This window comes from Schistocerca americana, chromosome 2 (genome assembly GCF_021461395.2).
Source record: "Schistocerca americana isolate TAMUIC-IGC-003095 chromosome 2, iqSchAmer2.1, whole genome shotgun sequence".
In the NCBI taxonomy this organism is placed as follows: domain Eukaryota; kingdom Metazoa; phylum Arthropoda; class Insecta; order Orthoptera; family Acrididae; genus Schistocerca; species Schistocerca americana.
In genome coordinates, this window is record NC_060120.1 from 1063673024 (window position 1) to 1063690227 (window position 17204).

Consider the following 17204-nt stretch of genomic DNA (forward strand, 5'->3'; position numbering starts at 1 on the left):
ATTCATTTCATTGTAATTACTGTATAAGTATTTTGCTATAGTAGAGTTCGTTAGTTAGCGTGCGAGATGGATAAAACACCCGTGAAACCATTCCTAGCTAAGGTTTCTCCCAGAGTATTTGCCCTTGTCCATAAGGCAAAAGCCAGGAGGGTCCCTATATTTGGTCTCTGGTGCATTTCCAATGGGGAAGAAGTTCCAAGCTTTCTCCCTCGATTACATCATTTTTTTCTTATTACACTACAATCAGATTACAGAAACACAACTGGAATAATTATGAACATGAGCAAAGGGCGAGTTGGCGACACACACACACACACACACACATACATACATACACGCACCCCAAAAAGGAAAAAATGGTCAGGTAACATCTGTATACCGGATGATTCACGAAGATATGCAATATTTTGATGTGTTATTCTACAAGTAAAACTAAAGAAAAAAGCTCATATAAACGTAAGTCCGCAAATGTTTAGTTAGCGACTTACGGTTAATAAAATATTTTGCCTGAAATTTAGCAACTTCGCTGATATGAAGCGATCGAGGTTTGAGTAAAGCACGATTTCCATTTATTGTGTTGTTAATTATCTGGTGAATCTAATAAAACATTCCCGATACGTGTATCTGCAGTAGTTTCCAGAACATCCAGAGGAACAAAAGAGTAATTTCGTAAAATTTTTAATTTACTAACTACTTGGCCCAATTTGTTTTTTTTTTTTTTTTTTTTTTTTAAATCGAGACAATTGCAGAAAGTTTTCAGTAGAAGTTCCAAGGTTAGGAAACGGCTGAAATAACTCACTAACGGTTGCCAACAACGGCATAAACGTTTCTACATTCTGAATGGAAAGTAAACAAATTTACTTGTATAATAATGTTTGCGTCTCTGTATGTTCTGCAAAACTATTGCAGATAATGTCTGGGGCATGTTTTATTAGATTCATCAGACCAATAACAACAAAATAAATGGAAATTATGCTTTACTTTAACCTCGTACAGTTTTGTGATAGCTTCATATTAGCGAAGTTGCTAAATTTCAGGCAAAGTCTTTTACTAGCCGTAACTCCATAACTAAACATTTGTTTACATATGTTTACATGAACCTTTTTCTTCAGTTTTACTTGTAGAATAAAATTTAAAAAAATTTGCATATCTTCGTGAATCATCCTATATCTATATTATTATTTCGTGAATTATATTTAAATTTTTAAATTTTATCATATTGACTATCTTAAGAACATATTTAAGCAGTCAGACATAAATGCGCACTTCTTAAAAATGCCAATACACAGTTTACTAACCAAAGAAAGTGAGAACGAGCCGCCACTACCTGCTGACAAGCAAAGATCACCTAGTTTGTACTGAGAATCTCTGTGGCGTGACACATCGACCATCAAAGACATTGTCTGAAAAATATCCAGCGTACAGATATGAAAATGAAACTACAGAGTTCGCGTCACATTCATCGGAAACCAAAAATAATATAAAACGTTACAAGTTTCTTCGTGTCGAAACTTGGAAGATGATGTTTTTTCGCTTTCCTTGTATGCAGAATAAGTCGTCGATGACAGAAAACATTTCGGCCTCTAATATCAGACCTGGTGCAACCAGTGGCTGCTGAACCTCAATCCTTTCAAGACCCAGGCAATCATTGTAGGTCGTACCACTCGCTCCTTCCGGCTCCTTGATTTCTCCTTTACCATCGCACACGTCCTGTCCGCCCCCCCCCCCCCCATCCTCACCTACCTTGGCCTCGCCATTCACTGTCACCTTACCTGGATACCTCATCTCTGCTCTATCCAATCCAAAGCCCACAACCGCCTCTGACTCCTCAAACTCCTCTCTGGCTGGTTATGGGGGTTGAACCCCTCTACCATCCTCCACACCTACAAATCCTTAATCCATCCCATCCTCTGCTATGCCAGTCCCACCTGGATATCCGCTCCCCCCCCCCCCCCCAAATTCTACAAGTCCCTCCAGATCTTCGAGCGCCATGCACTCTGCCTCGCCTTCTGTATACGCCTCCCACCCCCACGCGAATCCTCTATGACCTGATTCCTTTCCCCAATTTGCTCTTTTTCCTCGAACATACCCATGTCCTCTACACCTCCCGCCACCTTGATCCCCCTTCGTCTGGTTGCTCATGTCCTCTCCAACCCTCCCCCCGCACCCGCCCCCCCCCCCCACTCTGCCGCGCCTTTACCGTTGTGTCCACCCTATCCTTCACCTCTAGACCCTTCTCCTTTCCCATGATGGCTTCCATCAACTGCCCCTCTCGGATGATGCCCTCTCTCCGTCCATTTATACATCCTATCAACTCTGATCCTCACTTCCCCCTCCCTTCCTGCGTCCTTTCCCCGGGCTCCCTCTTCCTTACCATTCCATCCTGTTTTTTCCCCGTCTACCCTCTCTCTGCCTCCCTTCTCTCCCCATGAGTCAATTTTGCTCTCCCCTCCCCTGCCATTCCCACTCCTTCTCGCCTCTGCCCAGCCCCCCTTTTTCTATGCCCCCTCCCTCCCTCAGCTCACCCTTTTTTTTCTTTTCTCTCCTCCCTCCTTCTCCCCCTCATAGGTTCGGGTACCACCCCCTCCCCATCTGTCACCTGTATAGTGCTGTTTTAAGTGAGTGTTCAGTGTTATGCATCCCCTGTCAGTGTTGCGAACAGCCACCATACTGTCGCTAGTTGTGTTTTTTCTCTTGTGCGTGTTTTTTAATTGTGCCTGTCTCCTTCTTGTGTATCTTCATCCGCCTCGTCGCCGCAGTGTTTATATATTTAAAATTCCATAACTTTCCACCATTTTACAGTTTTTTACAATGTCACCGTTTTTATCACCTGTTTTCCTTGTTTGTTTATCTTCTCATTATGTTTCTTAACTTTTCTCTAGGCTGTAGAGCGGCATATTACGCTGCGGCCAGTCCGCCGCCCTCTCTGGGGGAGTGGGGGGAACTGAAATCCAATAAAGGAAAATATAATAATATCAGGGTGTGCCCGTCGGCACTGAGCGCAGGTGAGCGTGGAGGCGGGCAGCGCGGCGGTGTCGGGCCGCGTGCGGCTGGCGGCGGCGGCGCCCGAGGACGCGGGCGTCTACGAGTGCGTGGCCAGCTCCGCCGGCGGCGTCGCGCGCCACGCCGCGCCCCTCCACGTGCGGGGACCGCCGCGCGTGCGGCCCATGGCCGACCGGCGCGTCGTCGCCCGCACCGACGCCGCCTTCCACTGCCGCGTCACCGGCTACCCCGTCAGCGAGATCCGCTGGCAGAAGGCAGGTCAGTGCCCGCGCTGCGCTTACCAGTACTCACAGCTTCGCCGCCTCTTCTCCACCCACCGTTTTGGTTACCTCCTCCGACGGCCGACGACTGTTCGATTGATAATCTCAAGTTTGTAATGGGATCGTTGATACTTAATGTTCGATGATCAGCTGTGTAAAGTAAGTTCCATCGAATGCTCCGCCCAAATGTAGAGTTATAAAGTATTTTGTTATTTCGTCGGTGGGACCATTCTCTTCTGTGGAATACGATGCTACCTCTAGTCTCACGTCCTACTTCTGAGGAGAAGAAATACGTGGTGAGTCAAAAAGGACTTTACAGCTTTGGAATGATATACGAGGGGTGTTTGAAAAGTCTGTGCAAAAACAAAAACTACTTACGTATTTGGAGTAAACCTTTTTTATTTTTCGACATACACACTTCGTCCAACGTTTTTCTAATTTGTGATCACTTCCAAATAACAGGAATTGTCCAAGTCTGCAAAATAGCTATTAGTTGCTGCAGTCACCTCCTCGTTTGAATAAAATCTTTGTCCCACCAGCCATTTCTTCAAATTGGGGAACAAACGGCAGTCCGAGGAAGCCAAGTCTGGAGAATAGGGGGAATGTGAAACGAGTTGGAACCCTATTTCCATTAATTTTGCGACCACAACTGCTGAGGTGTGTGCTGGTGCATTGTCGTGATGGAAAAGTACTTTTTTGCGGTCCAATCGCCGGCGATTTTCTTGCAGCTCAGTTTTCAAACGGTCCAATAACGATGAATAATATGCACCTATATTAGTTTTACCCTTTCCCAGATAATCAATGAGGATTATCCCTTGCGAATCTCAAAAGACAGTCGCCATAACCTTTCAAGCCGAAGGAATGATTCAAATGGCTCTGAGCACTATGGGACTTAACATCTGAGGTCATCAGTCCCCTAGAACTTAGAACTACTTAAACCTAACTAAGCTAAGGACATCACACACATACATGCCTGAGGCAGGATTCGAACCTGCGACGTTAGAGGTCGCGCGGTTCCAGATTGCAGCCTAGAACCGCTCGGCCACAGCGGCCGGCCGAAGGAATGGCCTTCGCCTTTTTTGGTGCAGATTCTCCCTTGGTAACCCATTGTTTAGATTGTTGTTTGGTCTCAGGAGTATAGTACTGTATCCATGATTCATCCACAGTGACGAAACGATGCTTAAAGTCCTGCGGATTCTTCCTGAACAGCTGCAAATTATACTTGCAACACTCCACATGATTCCGTTTTTGGTCAAGCGTGAGCAGTCGCGGAACCCGTCTTGCGGATAGCTTTCTCATGTCCAACTGTTTATGCAAAATATTATGTACCCGTTAATTCGAGATGCCCACAGCACTAGAAATCTCATGTACATTAACTCTTCTGTCATCCATCACCATATCATGGATTTTATCAATGATTTATGGAGTCGTAACCTCCACAGGGTGTCCAGAACGTTCAGCATCACGTGTGCCCATATGGCCACTCCAAAATTTTTTAAACCACATATAAACTGTTTTAATCTAAGGTGTAGAGTCACTATAATGTTTATCAAGCTTCTCTTTAGTCTCCTGAGGTGTTTTGCCTTTCATAAAGTAACGTTTAATCACCACACGAAATTCTTTTTCGTCCATTTTCTGACAATCACTCGACTTCCTTGATTCACACGAATGCCAAACACAGAGAAATAGACCAATATGGATGAAACTTGGTGTGCGTTCTTTCCAAAGATGCTACTAACTAAACATGACCTCGATACGCGCTGGTGGTGTCATCTCTCGGACTTCGCACGGCCTTTTCAAACGCCCCTCATATGAATTTATTGAGATAACTTACCAACTTACAAAATCGGTAGATTTGTCATTTTGTAGCACACAACCTCAAGTTTGATTCACGAGTGCATCAGTACACTATTCTGCCACCAGAAGCACCAGCGTCGTGCAAAATCAAAATGGCTTCTTTCACTGGTGCTCGCTATGTGCTTTGGTTTCATGAAACTAACTCTGCAACAACTAACTGTAAAATGTAAATTTTCAGCGTGGTCCAATGGATTTCACCTTAAAACCTGACGTTTCGTCCCTATCTGCGACGGACATTTTTAAGGGGGATCGTAGCTTTTGTCGAATGTCCGATTCACACCCTGGCTCGCTACTGGTTACAGCAAAATTCCGCTTCCGCGAGCTCCCGCGCAGTTGTCGTGACGTCACATGTTTTGAATACGCGAGCGCAGTCAGGCGTTGTCGATTGTCGTCGTCCGCTGTCGCTATCATCCCACGATGGAAGTCTGGTACACGTCTTCTTCAGCACCGGAATCCAAATTTCATTCAATTTCAAGCCCTCCTCCATCCTAATGAAATTCCTGGGGTATTTCGCAATTTCTGCAGCCTCCCTCTATGGCCTTTCGAGGTATCCGCTCGAGGCTGCTAGTACTTAGAGTCCTACTGAAATGAATGTGGTGGTATCCTGGCTGTAAAGCATGTTCCACAACAGCTGCTCTGTCAGTCTCCCCTCTTCTGTAATTGCCCCTGTGCTCATAGAGTAGTTTCTCTTTTTGTAGTACCCACGTATACCTCCACACAACTACACGCAATCATATAAATTCCAGTTTTTGCCAGCGGTTGGCAAGAATCCTTGGCTGATTTTAGGTGATGTCCGTAGATAACCGCGATGTTCCGCTTTCCCAAGATTTTTTCTATCCGGTAAGTCACATCCTTAATGAATGGCAGGAAAACTTTAGATTTTACCGACGCTTCAGCATCACTTTTAATTTCTACGCGGTGAGCTTGAAGCTCTTTTCACCTCAGCGAACGAATAACCATTCTTGACCAATGCATTGGTGAGATGTTTTAATTCTACGTCAAGTAGCTCTGGCTCGCAGATTTTCCTTGCTCTATCCGCCAACGTTTCTATGATGCCTCGCTTTTGTTGCGGGTGATGGTTCGAATTCTGTTGTAAGTAACGGTCTGTGTAAGTGGGTTTTTGGTAAACCGTGTGGTCCAAGCTACCATCTTCTTTCTTGAAAACTAGCACATCAAGAAAATCTAACTTTCCGCCTGCCTCGTCCTCCTTGGTAAACTGAATCTTCAGACTTATCCCGTTCAGATGTTTGTGATACCGATCCAGGTCCCCCTCCTGTCATACTGTCACAAAACAAATGTATCAGCCACATAACGGAACCAAACACTCGGTTTCTTGTTCGCAATTTCCAATGCCTCCTCCTAAAATTGTTCCATAAAGAAGTTTGCTTTAACCGGGCTTAAGCGGTTCCGCGTAGCCACATCATCTGTATGCTCATAGAAGTCTTCGTTCCATTTGAAATACTTGCTTGTGAGCAATATTTAAACAGTTCTGCAACATCGGGAGGAAAAACCCGGTTCAGCTGTTGCAACATTTCATTGAGTGTAACCATAGGGAATAGCGACATCACGTCAAACAAACTAATATATCCCAGGGCTGTACCATTATGCTGTTTAATTTGCTGATAAAATGTGCCGAATTCTTGATATACGAATTAAATCGCCCCCCATGTGGTCGTAATAATATTGTCAAGAACTTGGTAATCGAATAGGTGGGAGAACCAATTGCGCTCACTATAGGCATTAGAGGAACATGTTCTTTGTGCACCTTCCGCAGTCCATAAAGTCTTCGTGCTAGCGCAACAGAATTGAACAGATTTTTCTGAACGCTCTGTTCGACAGAGGATTTATTTATCAGCCGCGTAACAGTTCTAAGAACTTTGTAAATGGGGTCATTACTTAGTTTCCTCTCTGTTTGTGGAACTAATAAGTCGTAAATCGTACTATAATAGTCGGTCGCATTCAAAATAACTTTTCCATTTCCTTTGTCAGCGGGGAGAATGATAACACTATTGTCCTTATTAAGGCGTTTTATGGCATTCCTCTTATCCACAGTTAAATTACTTTTTGGAGGCTTTGCTCGAGACGATACTGTTACAGCTTCTAAACGGATTTCTGCAGCCGTAACCTTGTCCACAAGATAAATGCCTGCTTCTACGCTGGCTATTATTTCTTCCGTGGTCACAACTCGCGGGCTAATGGCAAAATTACCGCCCTTGGCAAGCACATATCTCTAATCATCTGATAAAGAATGTCCGGACAAATTGATAACCGTGCGGGAAGCGTCTAAATATTAGATCCTCTTATTAGGTTGCAAATTGTCAAATTTCTTCTTCTGTCTGTTAGACGTTGTCAACATTCGCTTCCTAAAAATACTGTGCAGTATGTCAGTTCTATCCCAGTCACCACTACACAATTTATTGCTGATGGTAATATGGAGAGACATTAACTAACAGTCTGTGCTTGCCAGGTCCCGGTGGATCTGGTGAATCCGCTCTTTAAATAAGCCTCTTCCGTCTGTTTGAAAATTCCCTGCCCCTTTGCCGAACTGCGTAGTCGCTTAATCCTCAAAAACTTCGGAGCAACACTGGTAGCGCTGCCACGAGACAGAAATGTGAGGGAACACAAAAGCTGCGCTCTCTTCTTCTGGAGACCTATCACGCGTCGCAAATTCTTGACATTTCCTCCCAGTAGAGGGGTCTAATTCACGGCCGGAAATGTCATAATTAATCAAATGCTCTGGGTTCTTATGACGTGGTCGAATAGGGACGAAACGTCGGGTTTTAGGGTGAAGTCCATTCTACCACGGCATAATAGTCCGGAACATTTTATTAATTCTCCAACAACAGTTGGGAGTAAATTCCGCACCGAGTACTCTAAAGAGTATAATTTACTCTTCACACAAGAACTTTGTTGAGACGGGTTGTCCACTACGACATGATAAATTACCAGGTGGCCCACGTATTGAAGGCCACCTCGCTCCCCAGACTCGACGCTACTGGATTTCTTTCTCTGTGGTTTTATTGAAGCCAGTTTGTATTTTCCTCCCCTGCCAAGCAATTTAGCCGACCTGAAAAATCGAATCCACGCAGCCGTTGCACAAGTTACGCCCGATTTACTGCAACGAGTGTGGGAAGAAATTGGATGCCGTAGTGTGTTTGCTGCAACACAAATGGTAGTCACATCAAACCAAAATTACACTTGACACTTTTGTGTGAAACTAGAGGTTGTTTGCCACTAAATGGCACATCTACAGATTCTGTAAGTTATCTCAGTAAAGCCGGCCGAAGTGACCGTGCGGTTAAAGGCGCTGCAGTCTGGAACCGCAAGACCGCTACGGTCGCAGGTTCGAATCCTGCCTCGGGCATGGATGTTTGTGATGTCCTTAGGTTAGTTAGGTTTAACTAGTTCTAAGTTCTAGGGGACTAATGACCTCAGCAGTTGAGTCCCATAGTGCTCAGAGCCATTTAAATTTAAATATCTCAGTAAATCTCTATATCATTCCAAAGTTGTAAAGTCCTTTTTGACTCACCCTGTATTAACTGATGAAAGTACTGTGTTACTGAGGCAGCCTCCAACCATTATTCGATGAAATGAAGTTTCTGAACTTTAAAGCAACTATATTCACTAATATTTGCAAATACTGAACTACTAAAAAGTTACTCCAGCCAAGAGCAGTATTACAGTAACATATTAGCTCTATTTACAAAAGCTCTACCTCCAAGACAATTCATTTCACATGACATTTCCGTCAAGACTGTGCATGACGAAGGGTAACACTCATCTTACGAGATTTCCTACAAACGTGACGACAATCTGACGTCACACGCAGTATCGGCAATCGATGTGCCAGGAGAAAGTTACTAACGCATTAACGATACAAATCTTCAATACATGCGATAATAACGAGACATTAGACAATGACTAAGACCTAGCGTAGGGATAATGTCTTAGTTTACAGATTTCAAGGCCTTAGCTTCGAATCCCGCTATATCCTTAATATTTATTTTTCTTGGCGTTGTTAAATATTCTGGGATTAACTTATGAAGCTAATACAAGTATTTTCTGTAATATTCGACGTTATTTAACATTTCCAAGTGATTAAAGACAGAAGGATGAAATGATACTTCGCTGTTTATTTCCGTGTATGTGGCGATTTCCGAGTGCATGGTTACGCATGAACCTAAAGGACAGCTTTAATTCTTGCGAGTGGAACCAAAAGAAATCATTATTAGGAAGGTCTCGTAATTTGCCTGTCTGCAGAAACAAAATGGCGGACATTGCTCCCACGCCGGCAGCAGCAGCTTGGCACGAAAATTCAGTAAGAGCCAATCAGAATGCTCCATTCGTTCGGAAGGCATCCTCTATGCAGGTCAGATTAGCTTCTCCTAATAATTAATGTTTATCAACGATGGACTGTTTCGGCATTTAAACTTGTTATCAAGTACTTCTAAAATGATGTTACGTCCATATTACGTCGTTAGTGGACTGTTTTATATCTGTCAGTGTCTTGATTAGACGGTAAATGACGTAAATACAGGTGAGAAGTCGTATCATAGTTTTAAATGTCAAATCAATTTTTTATTATTGAATATACAAGTTGTAGTCGTTTCTAAGTGCCTGCCAATATGTGTACTGTACTATAACCCCACATATGTTCCTTTGTTTTCGACAGTAGTAGGGCAAAGTATGTATGGCCCCACGTTGCACTGTTGCCAAATTGATTCAAGATGACAGATCCAAGATGGCAGCCATAGATGTGGCAACATCACAGTGACATCATGACATGAAGTTGAAATTTTGGCGGGAAAATAGGTCAATTGGGCTACCTCCACTAACCTAACCCCCTCCTCACCCCTGACCTTTCCCCCTTTCCCCAACCCTCCTATTCCGTATCTGGAAATTGGCTGGAAGTGGACTCAGTCAGTGCTGGGCTCTTGGTTAGGATGGACATAAGTCTTTATTTTGTATGCATTTCTCCCCTCCTATCCACTCACCCATCAGGAAATTCGCAGCAAAAGGACCCAGTCTGTGCCGGGCTGCCAGATAGGACAGATGTAAGTATGCATTGTTACTTAAACAATTCGAGCTATCGTTGGCATTAACTCCATCCATAGTGTTCACCATGAGATCTGGAATCCAACTGATCTAGTTAACAACACAACAGAGGGCGCTGTGGTGCCTCCCCCTCACCCCTCCCATGACATAATCCTAGATGGCAGTCTGGGAAAAAAGGCTGGCAAAGGACTCGATCTGTGTCTAGCTACTGAAATTGGGAGGACGGGCGTAATTGTGTACTTTGTTCAATGTGTACTGGAGTAGGGGGAGTGTTTTAGCATCTGAGGACTGTGTTGATAGCAACGGTATTTGGTGAAGATGAATATGCTTCATGAAATAATAAATATGGGTCTCAGTTAGACTTTGTAACTCATAATGATAAATGATTCTGCTGTAAATGTAGGTCATTCGATAAAAGTCCAATCACTCAGTTTTACAAAGCACAAGAGGCAAGACATTCACACCAGTCTTCATGCCCCACTTTAAGACAGACAATGCATTGGCTCACAGCATTGCCAGGGAGCATCCCGGCTTACAGAACGGTCACGCGTTAGCTGCTAAACATTTCCTGTCACGTTGGAAATACCTGCAGTCTTATTCCTTCCCATCCCCTCTGCCATTGAACACGAATTGCTTTAGGAGTTATTACGAGGGTAATCCCAAAAGTAAGGCCCCCTACTTTTTTTTATCAGTACATAGACCTCTTTATTTCTTCAGTGGCTTACATCAGTTTACAGCTTGAACATTTAGCCATTTTTCGACGTAATCACAATTTCTGCCGATGGATTTTTGTATACACTGTGGCAGTTATTGTATGCCAATGTCATATCAGCTCACTGCCATGTTGCGAAGTAGGATGCCGCCACTGCCGCGATTGTTGCTTGGTCTCAGGTATAAAGTGGTATGCCCAGGTTTCGTCACCCATGACAATTGAGTTCAGAAAGTTGTCCTGTTCGGCTGCAAGGCGATGAAGAAATGAGCGGGAAGCATCAACTCGCTGCCGCACGTGGTCCTCAGTCAGCATGCGTGGCACCTATCTTGCACAAACCTTCCGGTAGTTCAATGTTTCCGTTAAAATTATGTGAGCGGTGCTTCGGGAAACCTCAGGAACCAACGTGCAGAGATCATCCAGGGTGATCCGCCGATCTTCACGCATGCTTTGCTCAACCTTCAACACTGTCTCCTCAGAAATTGACTGTCTCCCTCTCCTTTGTTCGTCGTGAATTTCGGTCCGACCAGCTGCAAACTCTCTACACCACTTACGAACATTTTTAATATCCGTGCACGACTCACCATACACTTCCGTCAATTGGCGATGGATTTCAATCGGCGCAATGCCCTTTGCGTTCAAAAACCGAATAACTGCGCGCAATTCGCACTTGGCGGTAACATCTAACGGGAACTCCATTCTCAACGGCTGCCAAGCCAAGAGTGAGTGCCTGAGCGCGGCGTGCGCATGTTTACACACAGCGCGTGAAGCACTCTTCATAACAGTATGACCAACTGCCATACAGACAGAGTTCTGTACTTATAAAGAAATACGAGACCTTACTTTTGGGATTACCCTCGTACATCTGATGTAGCAGAATACTGTCACATACATAACTTGAAGATATCACAGGAACTAAATGTACCACTGCGCAAAGAGAGAGTGAGAGAAACAGAGATTTGCAAGTACGTGAGAATATTTAAACAATTACACATTTTATTCCGAAGAATACCGCCACCGCCGCACTTGAACAAAGTGTCTAAAAGAAAAATCTCGCGACATAGTTGTGAAACCGTCCCAAAGACGCACCGCGCACTTTTGCGTGGAGCAACCTTGTCTTCGAGCGAGAGGTACTTCAGGAGTTACTAAATCCAACCGCCACACTCTAACATGGATCTAAATAGATTGCTGCACGCTAGTGAGACCTCCCTGAGACACTTCACACGCTTTTGTGGGAAACAGATCTAGAAACCAATATCAGCTACAATATCGGATTTAACACGCCAAAACAACGATATCGGGAAGTCGAAACAAATATCTCTGTAACTCTAAAAACAGGAAGCTCACCGCTTTTCAAGTTTTAGCTGCTTGTTTGAAGGCACTCCCAGTGACACAGAGAAAAATTTCTGAGTCCTACAGCTGCTGTGGTGCTCACTTTTCTGAAACGGTTAGTGGGCTTAGTTTTTAATTGCTGCTAATGGAGTCAGGGACGTTATTTTCCCCAATTCTCAAAGCGTACACTGGTGTCTAAGAATAGATGGGAAAATCAGAACAATTACACAAACAGAATTCGAAGCACTGCCCTACAGACGAGAAAAGTGGTTGGAATTTTCGGTGAACTTTCGTTGTGCTACAGCTCATGGTCTGGAGATTCTCTAAAGCCACAACGGCGGATGAAGGACAGCACCCCACCAGAGATGGATATAATAATAATGTCGTGTGACGAGGGCCTCCGGTCGAGTAGACCGCTCGCCTGGTGCAAGTCTTTCGAGTTGACGCCACTTCGCCGACTTGCGCGTCGAACCAGAGATGGATGTTCTGCTTGGATGTGTCTCTGATCACTCAAAGAAGACACGACGTTGCTCTTAGATGTCACAGAACTTTCCCCTGTCTTGTTTGGACCAGTCTGTAGAAGCTTCTATGACCCGCATAGAGGGTACCTTTTGAATGAATGGAGCATTCTGGCTCTTACTGAATTTACCTGCCAAACTGCTGCTGCCGGCGTGAGAGCACTGTCCGCCATTTTGTTTCTGCAGACAGACAAATTACGAGACTTTCAGCGGCAAAAACAATTCGAAAACAACATACAGCAGCCATATTGCACTGACAGCTAAACCCAGAAAAAGTGGTAGACAGATCATGAATACAGAAAGACACTTCCTCAATTACACTGGTCTGCTACCGTCGAGGCAGGCTTGAATTTATCAGTGTGAAACTGATCTCCAACTGGGCTGTGTCACCACATACCATGCCGATGTAGTAAACACAATTAGTATCCTGCGCCATACAGAATCATCACTTCTGCATCCTGTGTATAGCTATCGATCATCAGATACTCGCACATATATTGCAAAAACAGACAGATCAAGAAAAAAAGGCACATGCAACACATATAGTCCTTGCAGCACTAGAAATTTCCCACGAGGTCGGTCGGTCATCCACTTCAGCCAACAGTCATAGGTCAACTGTCCCCCTTCCCCATCCCCCACACATGCATCCCTGATATGTTATCAGAGTGCCCTTCACGGATAGTGGTCACTCTCCAAACCATGTAAAAAGCCTGAGCTGGTTACCCATGGCACAGAGATGTTACTGTTTCTGGCCCCGACCTGCTTGCTTGCCCACCTCCAGCTTCAGAGATTGCAAGAACACACGTATTGTCACATAGCATGCTAGAATATCATACCATTTACGTGATAATTCTCGATATCAAGCACGAGGCACAATGCTACCAATCGTTTGCGCAGTATAATTACAAAGACAAAGACTGGAAATTATTTCTCTAGAAACACGAAACTTTCACAAGCTGCGACATCGTCGCGAAAAAACTCAGTGACCCGTATATGTAATAAGTTTCCTTTAATTTCCGTCAATTTTGTTCTGTTTGACAGATTACCGGTTTCGGTCTTTAATGACCATCATCAGATCTCGGTACTGATTTGCTGCTTCAGTTTACAGAGCCTTTTGACTCTGCCGTAAGCCAGACATGGCACTAGTATCACAAGCTGCGACACGGAGCATGAGACGGATGGAGTCTGAAGAAATTTACGTAAATCTACTGTGCTATCAATTCTATAGTATTGTTCTAGTGTCTGTGGTCAGTACCAAGAAGGTACTGGTAAGATAGAACATAAGCACATGCACTCCTAAGGCTATACTGTTAAATTATAGCGGTTTCTGACCTATTAGTCATGTGTAATGCAACACTATTAATATTCCAATGTTGGAAATACATTTCCAGCGCATGATACAGATTCTCCTTGCAAGTTTCTCTACGATAAACCAGTGTGACAAACAGTAAAATGACGAAACTATTTCCTTAAAACACAGAGTCTTTGTGATACATACACAATACAGCTTTGCAGAGGTGTATAGCACAGACTGTTCACATCTGATCACTGTTCAGAAATCATACTATGCTTACATCAATCCTATAAAATGATCGTTAGTAATGGATAATACCTTTTACAAGGAACAGGCAAACACACAGCAGCAGTTCTTACCGCCACATAGCCTGCGCCGCCTAGCGCGGCGTTTCCGCACATAGAGGCGGAACGGAAACGAAGCGTGGGGAGATGAGAACGGTGTAAGTGCGGCAGCAGAGAGCGGACAAACAAAGTCAACGTTGCCGAACCGCATTGTTGCGGACAAGTCAGGATCATTTGTCTACCGTACATTGTATTATATGTTAAAATCTATGAGGGGGAATAATAATTGTTAATACCAATTTCGATCAGTGGTCATGAGAGAAATATTAATTCACGTCTTGACGACATTGCGTCCACTGGTCCACAGGTTTACTCTGAGTGAGGTCGGGAGGCGAGAACAGATGACACAGCTTTGAGAAGACTTGAAGTAGAATTTTTGTCAAAACGGCAATTGTCTAACGACAAGGTAATTGTAACTGCTTGCAATAATGACCATTTATTGCGATTTGAACTGCATTAAAAGTAAAAATTTAACACACAACAAAATTAACTTCAAGCACAAACCGAAATAATTATATTTGCTTGACAACTGCTTCTGCTCAATAGCATTCTTAAAAATGTGTAACGTGTGTGTGTGTGTGTGTGTGTGTGTGTGTGTGTGTGTGTGTGTGTGTGTGTGTGTGTTTTGATGTATTTGACTACAGTTAAGTGTAATCACTACATGTAAAAAAGAATTAGTGGTAGAAAAGATTAATGTAAGACTATCGTAAAAATGGTCAGTAAGTTTCATATTTTTCGTTGTTAACAGACATTATGAGTGTAAACTAACACGTTCGTTATTACAGAGAGAGACCGCATTTCTAATCCACTGAACAAGCAAACAATTAACCATCATGTGCGAATAACTCCAGGGAATTTGACCGATTACATCGAAAACCACTGATATCTCGACAAGTAACAGTTACTGTCATTTTACGGCCTTATCCAGTTCGTGCCATGAAAATGACGGAAGTTTACAACATGGTGGGAGAAGCTTAACTTCTCCATAGGCAATACATTGAACATCGTGGTCTGCATAATCAAAAGGTTACAAAGTCCTAATCAAAAAGGCTAGGAAGTTCTCATTATTGCCGGCCGGAGTGGCCAAGCGGTTGTAGGAGCTACAGTTTGGAACCGCGCCACCGCTACGGTCGCAGGTTCGAATCCTGTCTCGGGCATGGATATCTTTGATGTCCTTAGGTCAGTTAGGTTTAAGTAGTTCTAAGTTCTAGGGGACTGATGCCCTCAGAAGTTAAGTCCCATAGTACTCAGAGCCATTTTCTCATTATTATGTATGCAACTGATATGTTGACAAACACATTTTTTAAACCATGAGTCTTTAAAACTAAGAAATATTATTACTTTGTTCCAAAGTCTACATCCTAATACCATTGTCACTTCTATCTGAGTCTGGTTCCGAATAATCTGATTGTAAATTTACGATGATAGTTTCAAGGCTTATAGCCATCATCAATTCACTGTCAAATTCTCCTTTCTGAAGCTTTTCAGCATGCCACACAGAATGTGCCCACGCAACAGGTGGGATGTTGTCTGTTACCTCATTGTGCATTGCCCCATGAACAAGCGATTCGCTGTGTGTTACCTTGAATGCTTTTTTTTTCACATAGCCTTAAAACACTTTGCCCAAATTAATTCCGTGGAGATACAATGACAGTGACACGTGGGTAAACGCAAAACTGTGTGATCCCATTCACGTGCATTCTGTTACGTGACTTGTATAAATTAACGGACTGCAGGAAGCCGGCACGAGTCTGGTTTATACGGTGCTTTTTATTTATTTTTATTTTTAAGCCGGGGAAAAATATCCGCTTTTCTGGTGTTTGTACTTGATGTTTTCTCTATAACAGTTGAATTATAACTGGCAATGATCGATGTCGAAGCAAGGTGTGACAGGAATTGTGAATCACGTCACGAAACTGACAGCGTTCATTGCCGAACGCTAACCAGTGCTTTTTTCTTACACGTAAATACAAGTTTATTCTCACAAGTAAAACCAGAAGAAGAGTCACCATGCAGAATGATTATCCGAGAACCTATCCCGGTGAGAAATTTAAAACCGCCAGTACTATTACTCATTTTCCAGCAGATCTTCTTGGAATGATTCTAATTGACCCATGTTTCGTCAAGGTAATACCTGTTGAATTACCTCCTTCTCTAGTATCACGAATCTTTATACGGGATATAGTTTATGTTGCACCTATGTCACTTTTGTGAACTAAAAGCTCTCTTCTTAACAACTTTGGAATCAACGTCTTTTAAAAATTTTTACCTTGACAATGTGCTTACCATTGAAGCCTGCGTAACTGTAATACATTGTTGTTATGTCGGGCTTTCATCATTCACATGGAGCACTTTAAAACATCGTTGTTAAAACCATCCATTTGTGTTACAGGTTCCTTGCGATTTCGATGCTTTCCAGGCGACACGAAACCACTTGTTTCTACGCTTCCTACAGCTCTGACACTTTCGTTTACAATTCGCTTTACAGTTCTCTTGCCAACACCATATGGTTCTGAAGTCTGTTCTTGTGTTTCCCAATGTCAACAGTAGGAGACCTGCTTTTAAATTCACGTTTGAAAAAGTAAAAATGTGGTAAATAATCCGCCTCTCCTGCTTGTGAAGCACTTCGCATTTATTGCCGTCACCTGACTTTTCTTTTAGTCGCACTTAAGCAATTTACAAGATATACATTCACAGCTATACTGCTACAAGAAAAAAAAGGAAAAAAAAATTGATAGTTGAATGAATAATTCGGCTGTCGCGAAGTAGAGCAACAGTGCAGCATATAGGAGCGAGATTCTCTATCTGTAGATGTAACTCTCTGCTAGCAGC

General features: G+C 43.3%; 1 protein-coding gene across 1 annotated transcript in view; it reads left to right on the forward strand.

Annotated features, from left to right (window-relative positions):
* LOC124594675 (Down syndrome cell adhesion molecule-like protein Dscam2) overlaps nucleotides 1-17204 on the forward strand; it is a 175880-nt gene that overhangs the window by 87446 nt on the left and 71230 nt on the right. The window contains exon 6 of the mRNA XM_047133043.1: nucleotides 3072-3261. Within this exon, the coding sequence (XP_046988999.1) occupies nucleotides 3072-3261 (190 nt within the window). The remainder of the gene's footprint in view (nucleotides 1-3071; nucleotides 3262-17204) is intronic.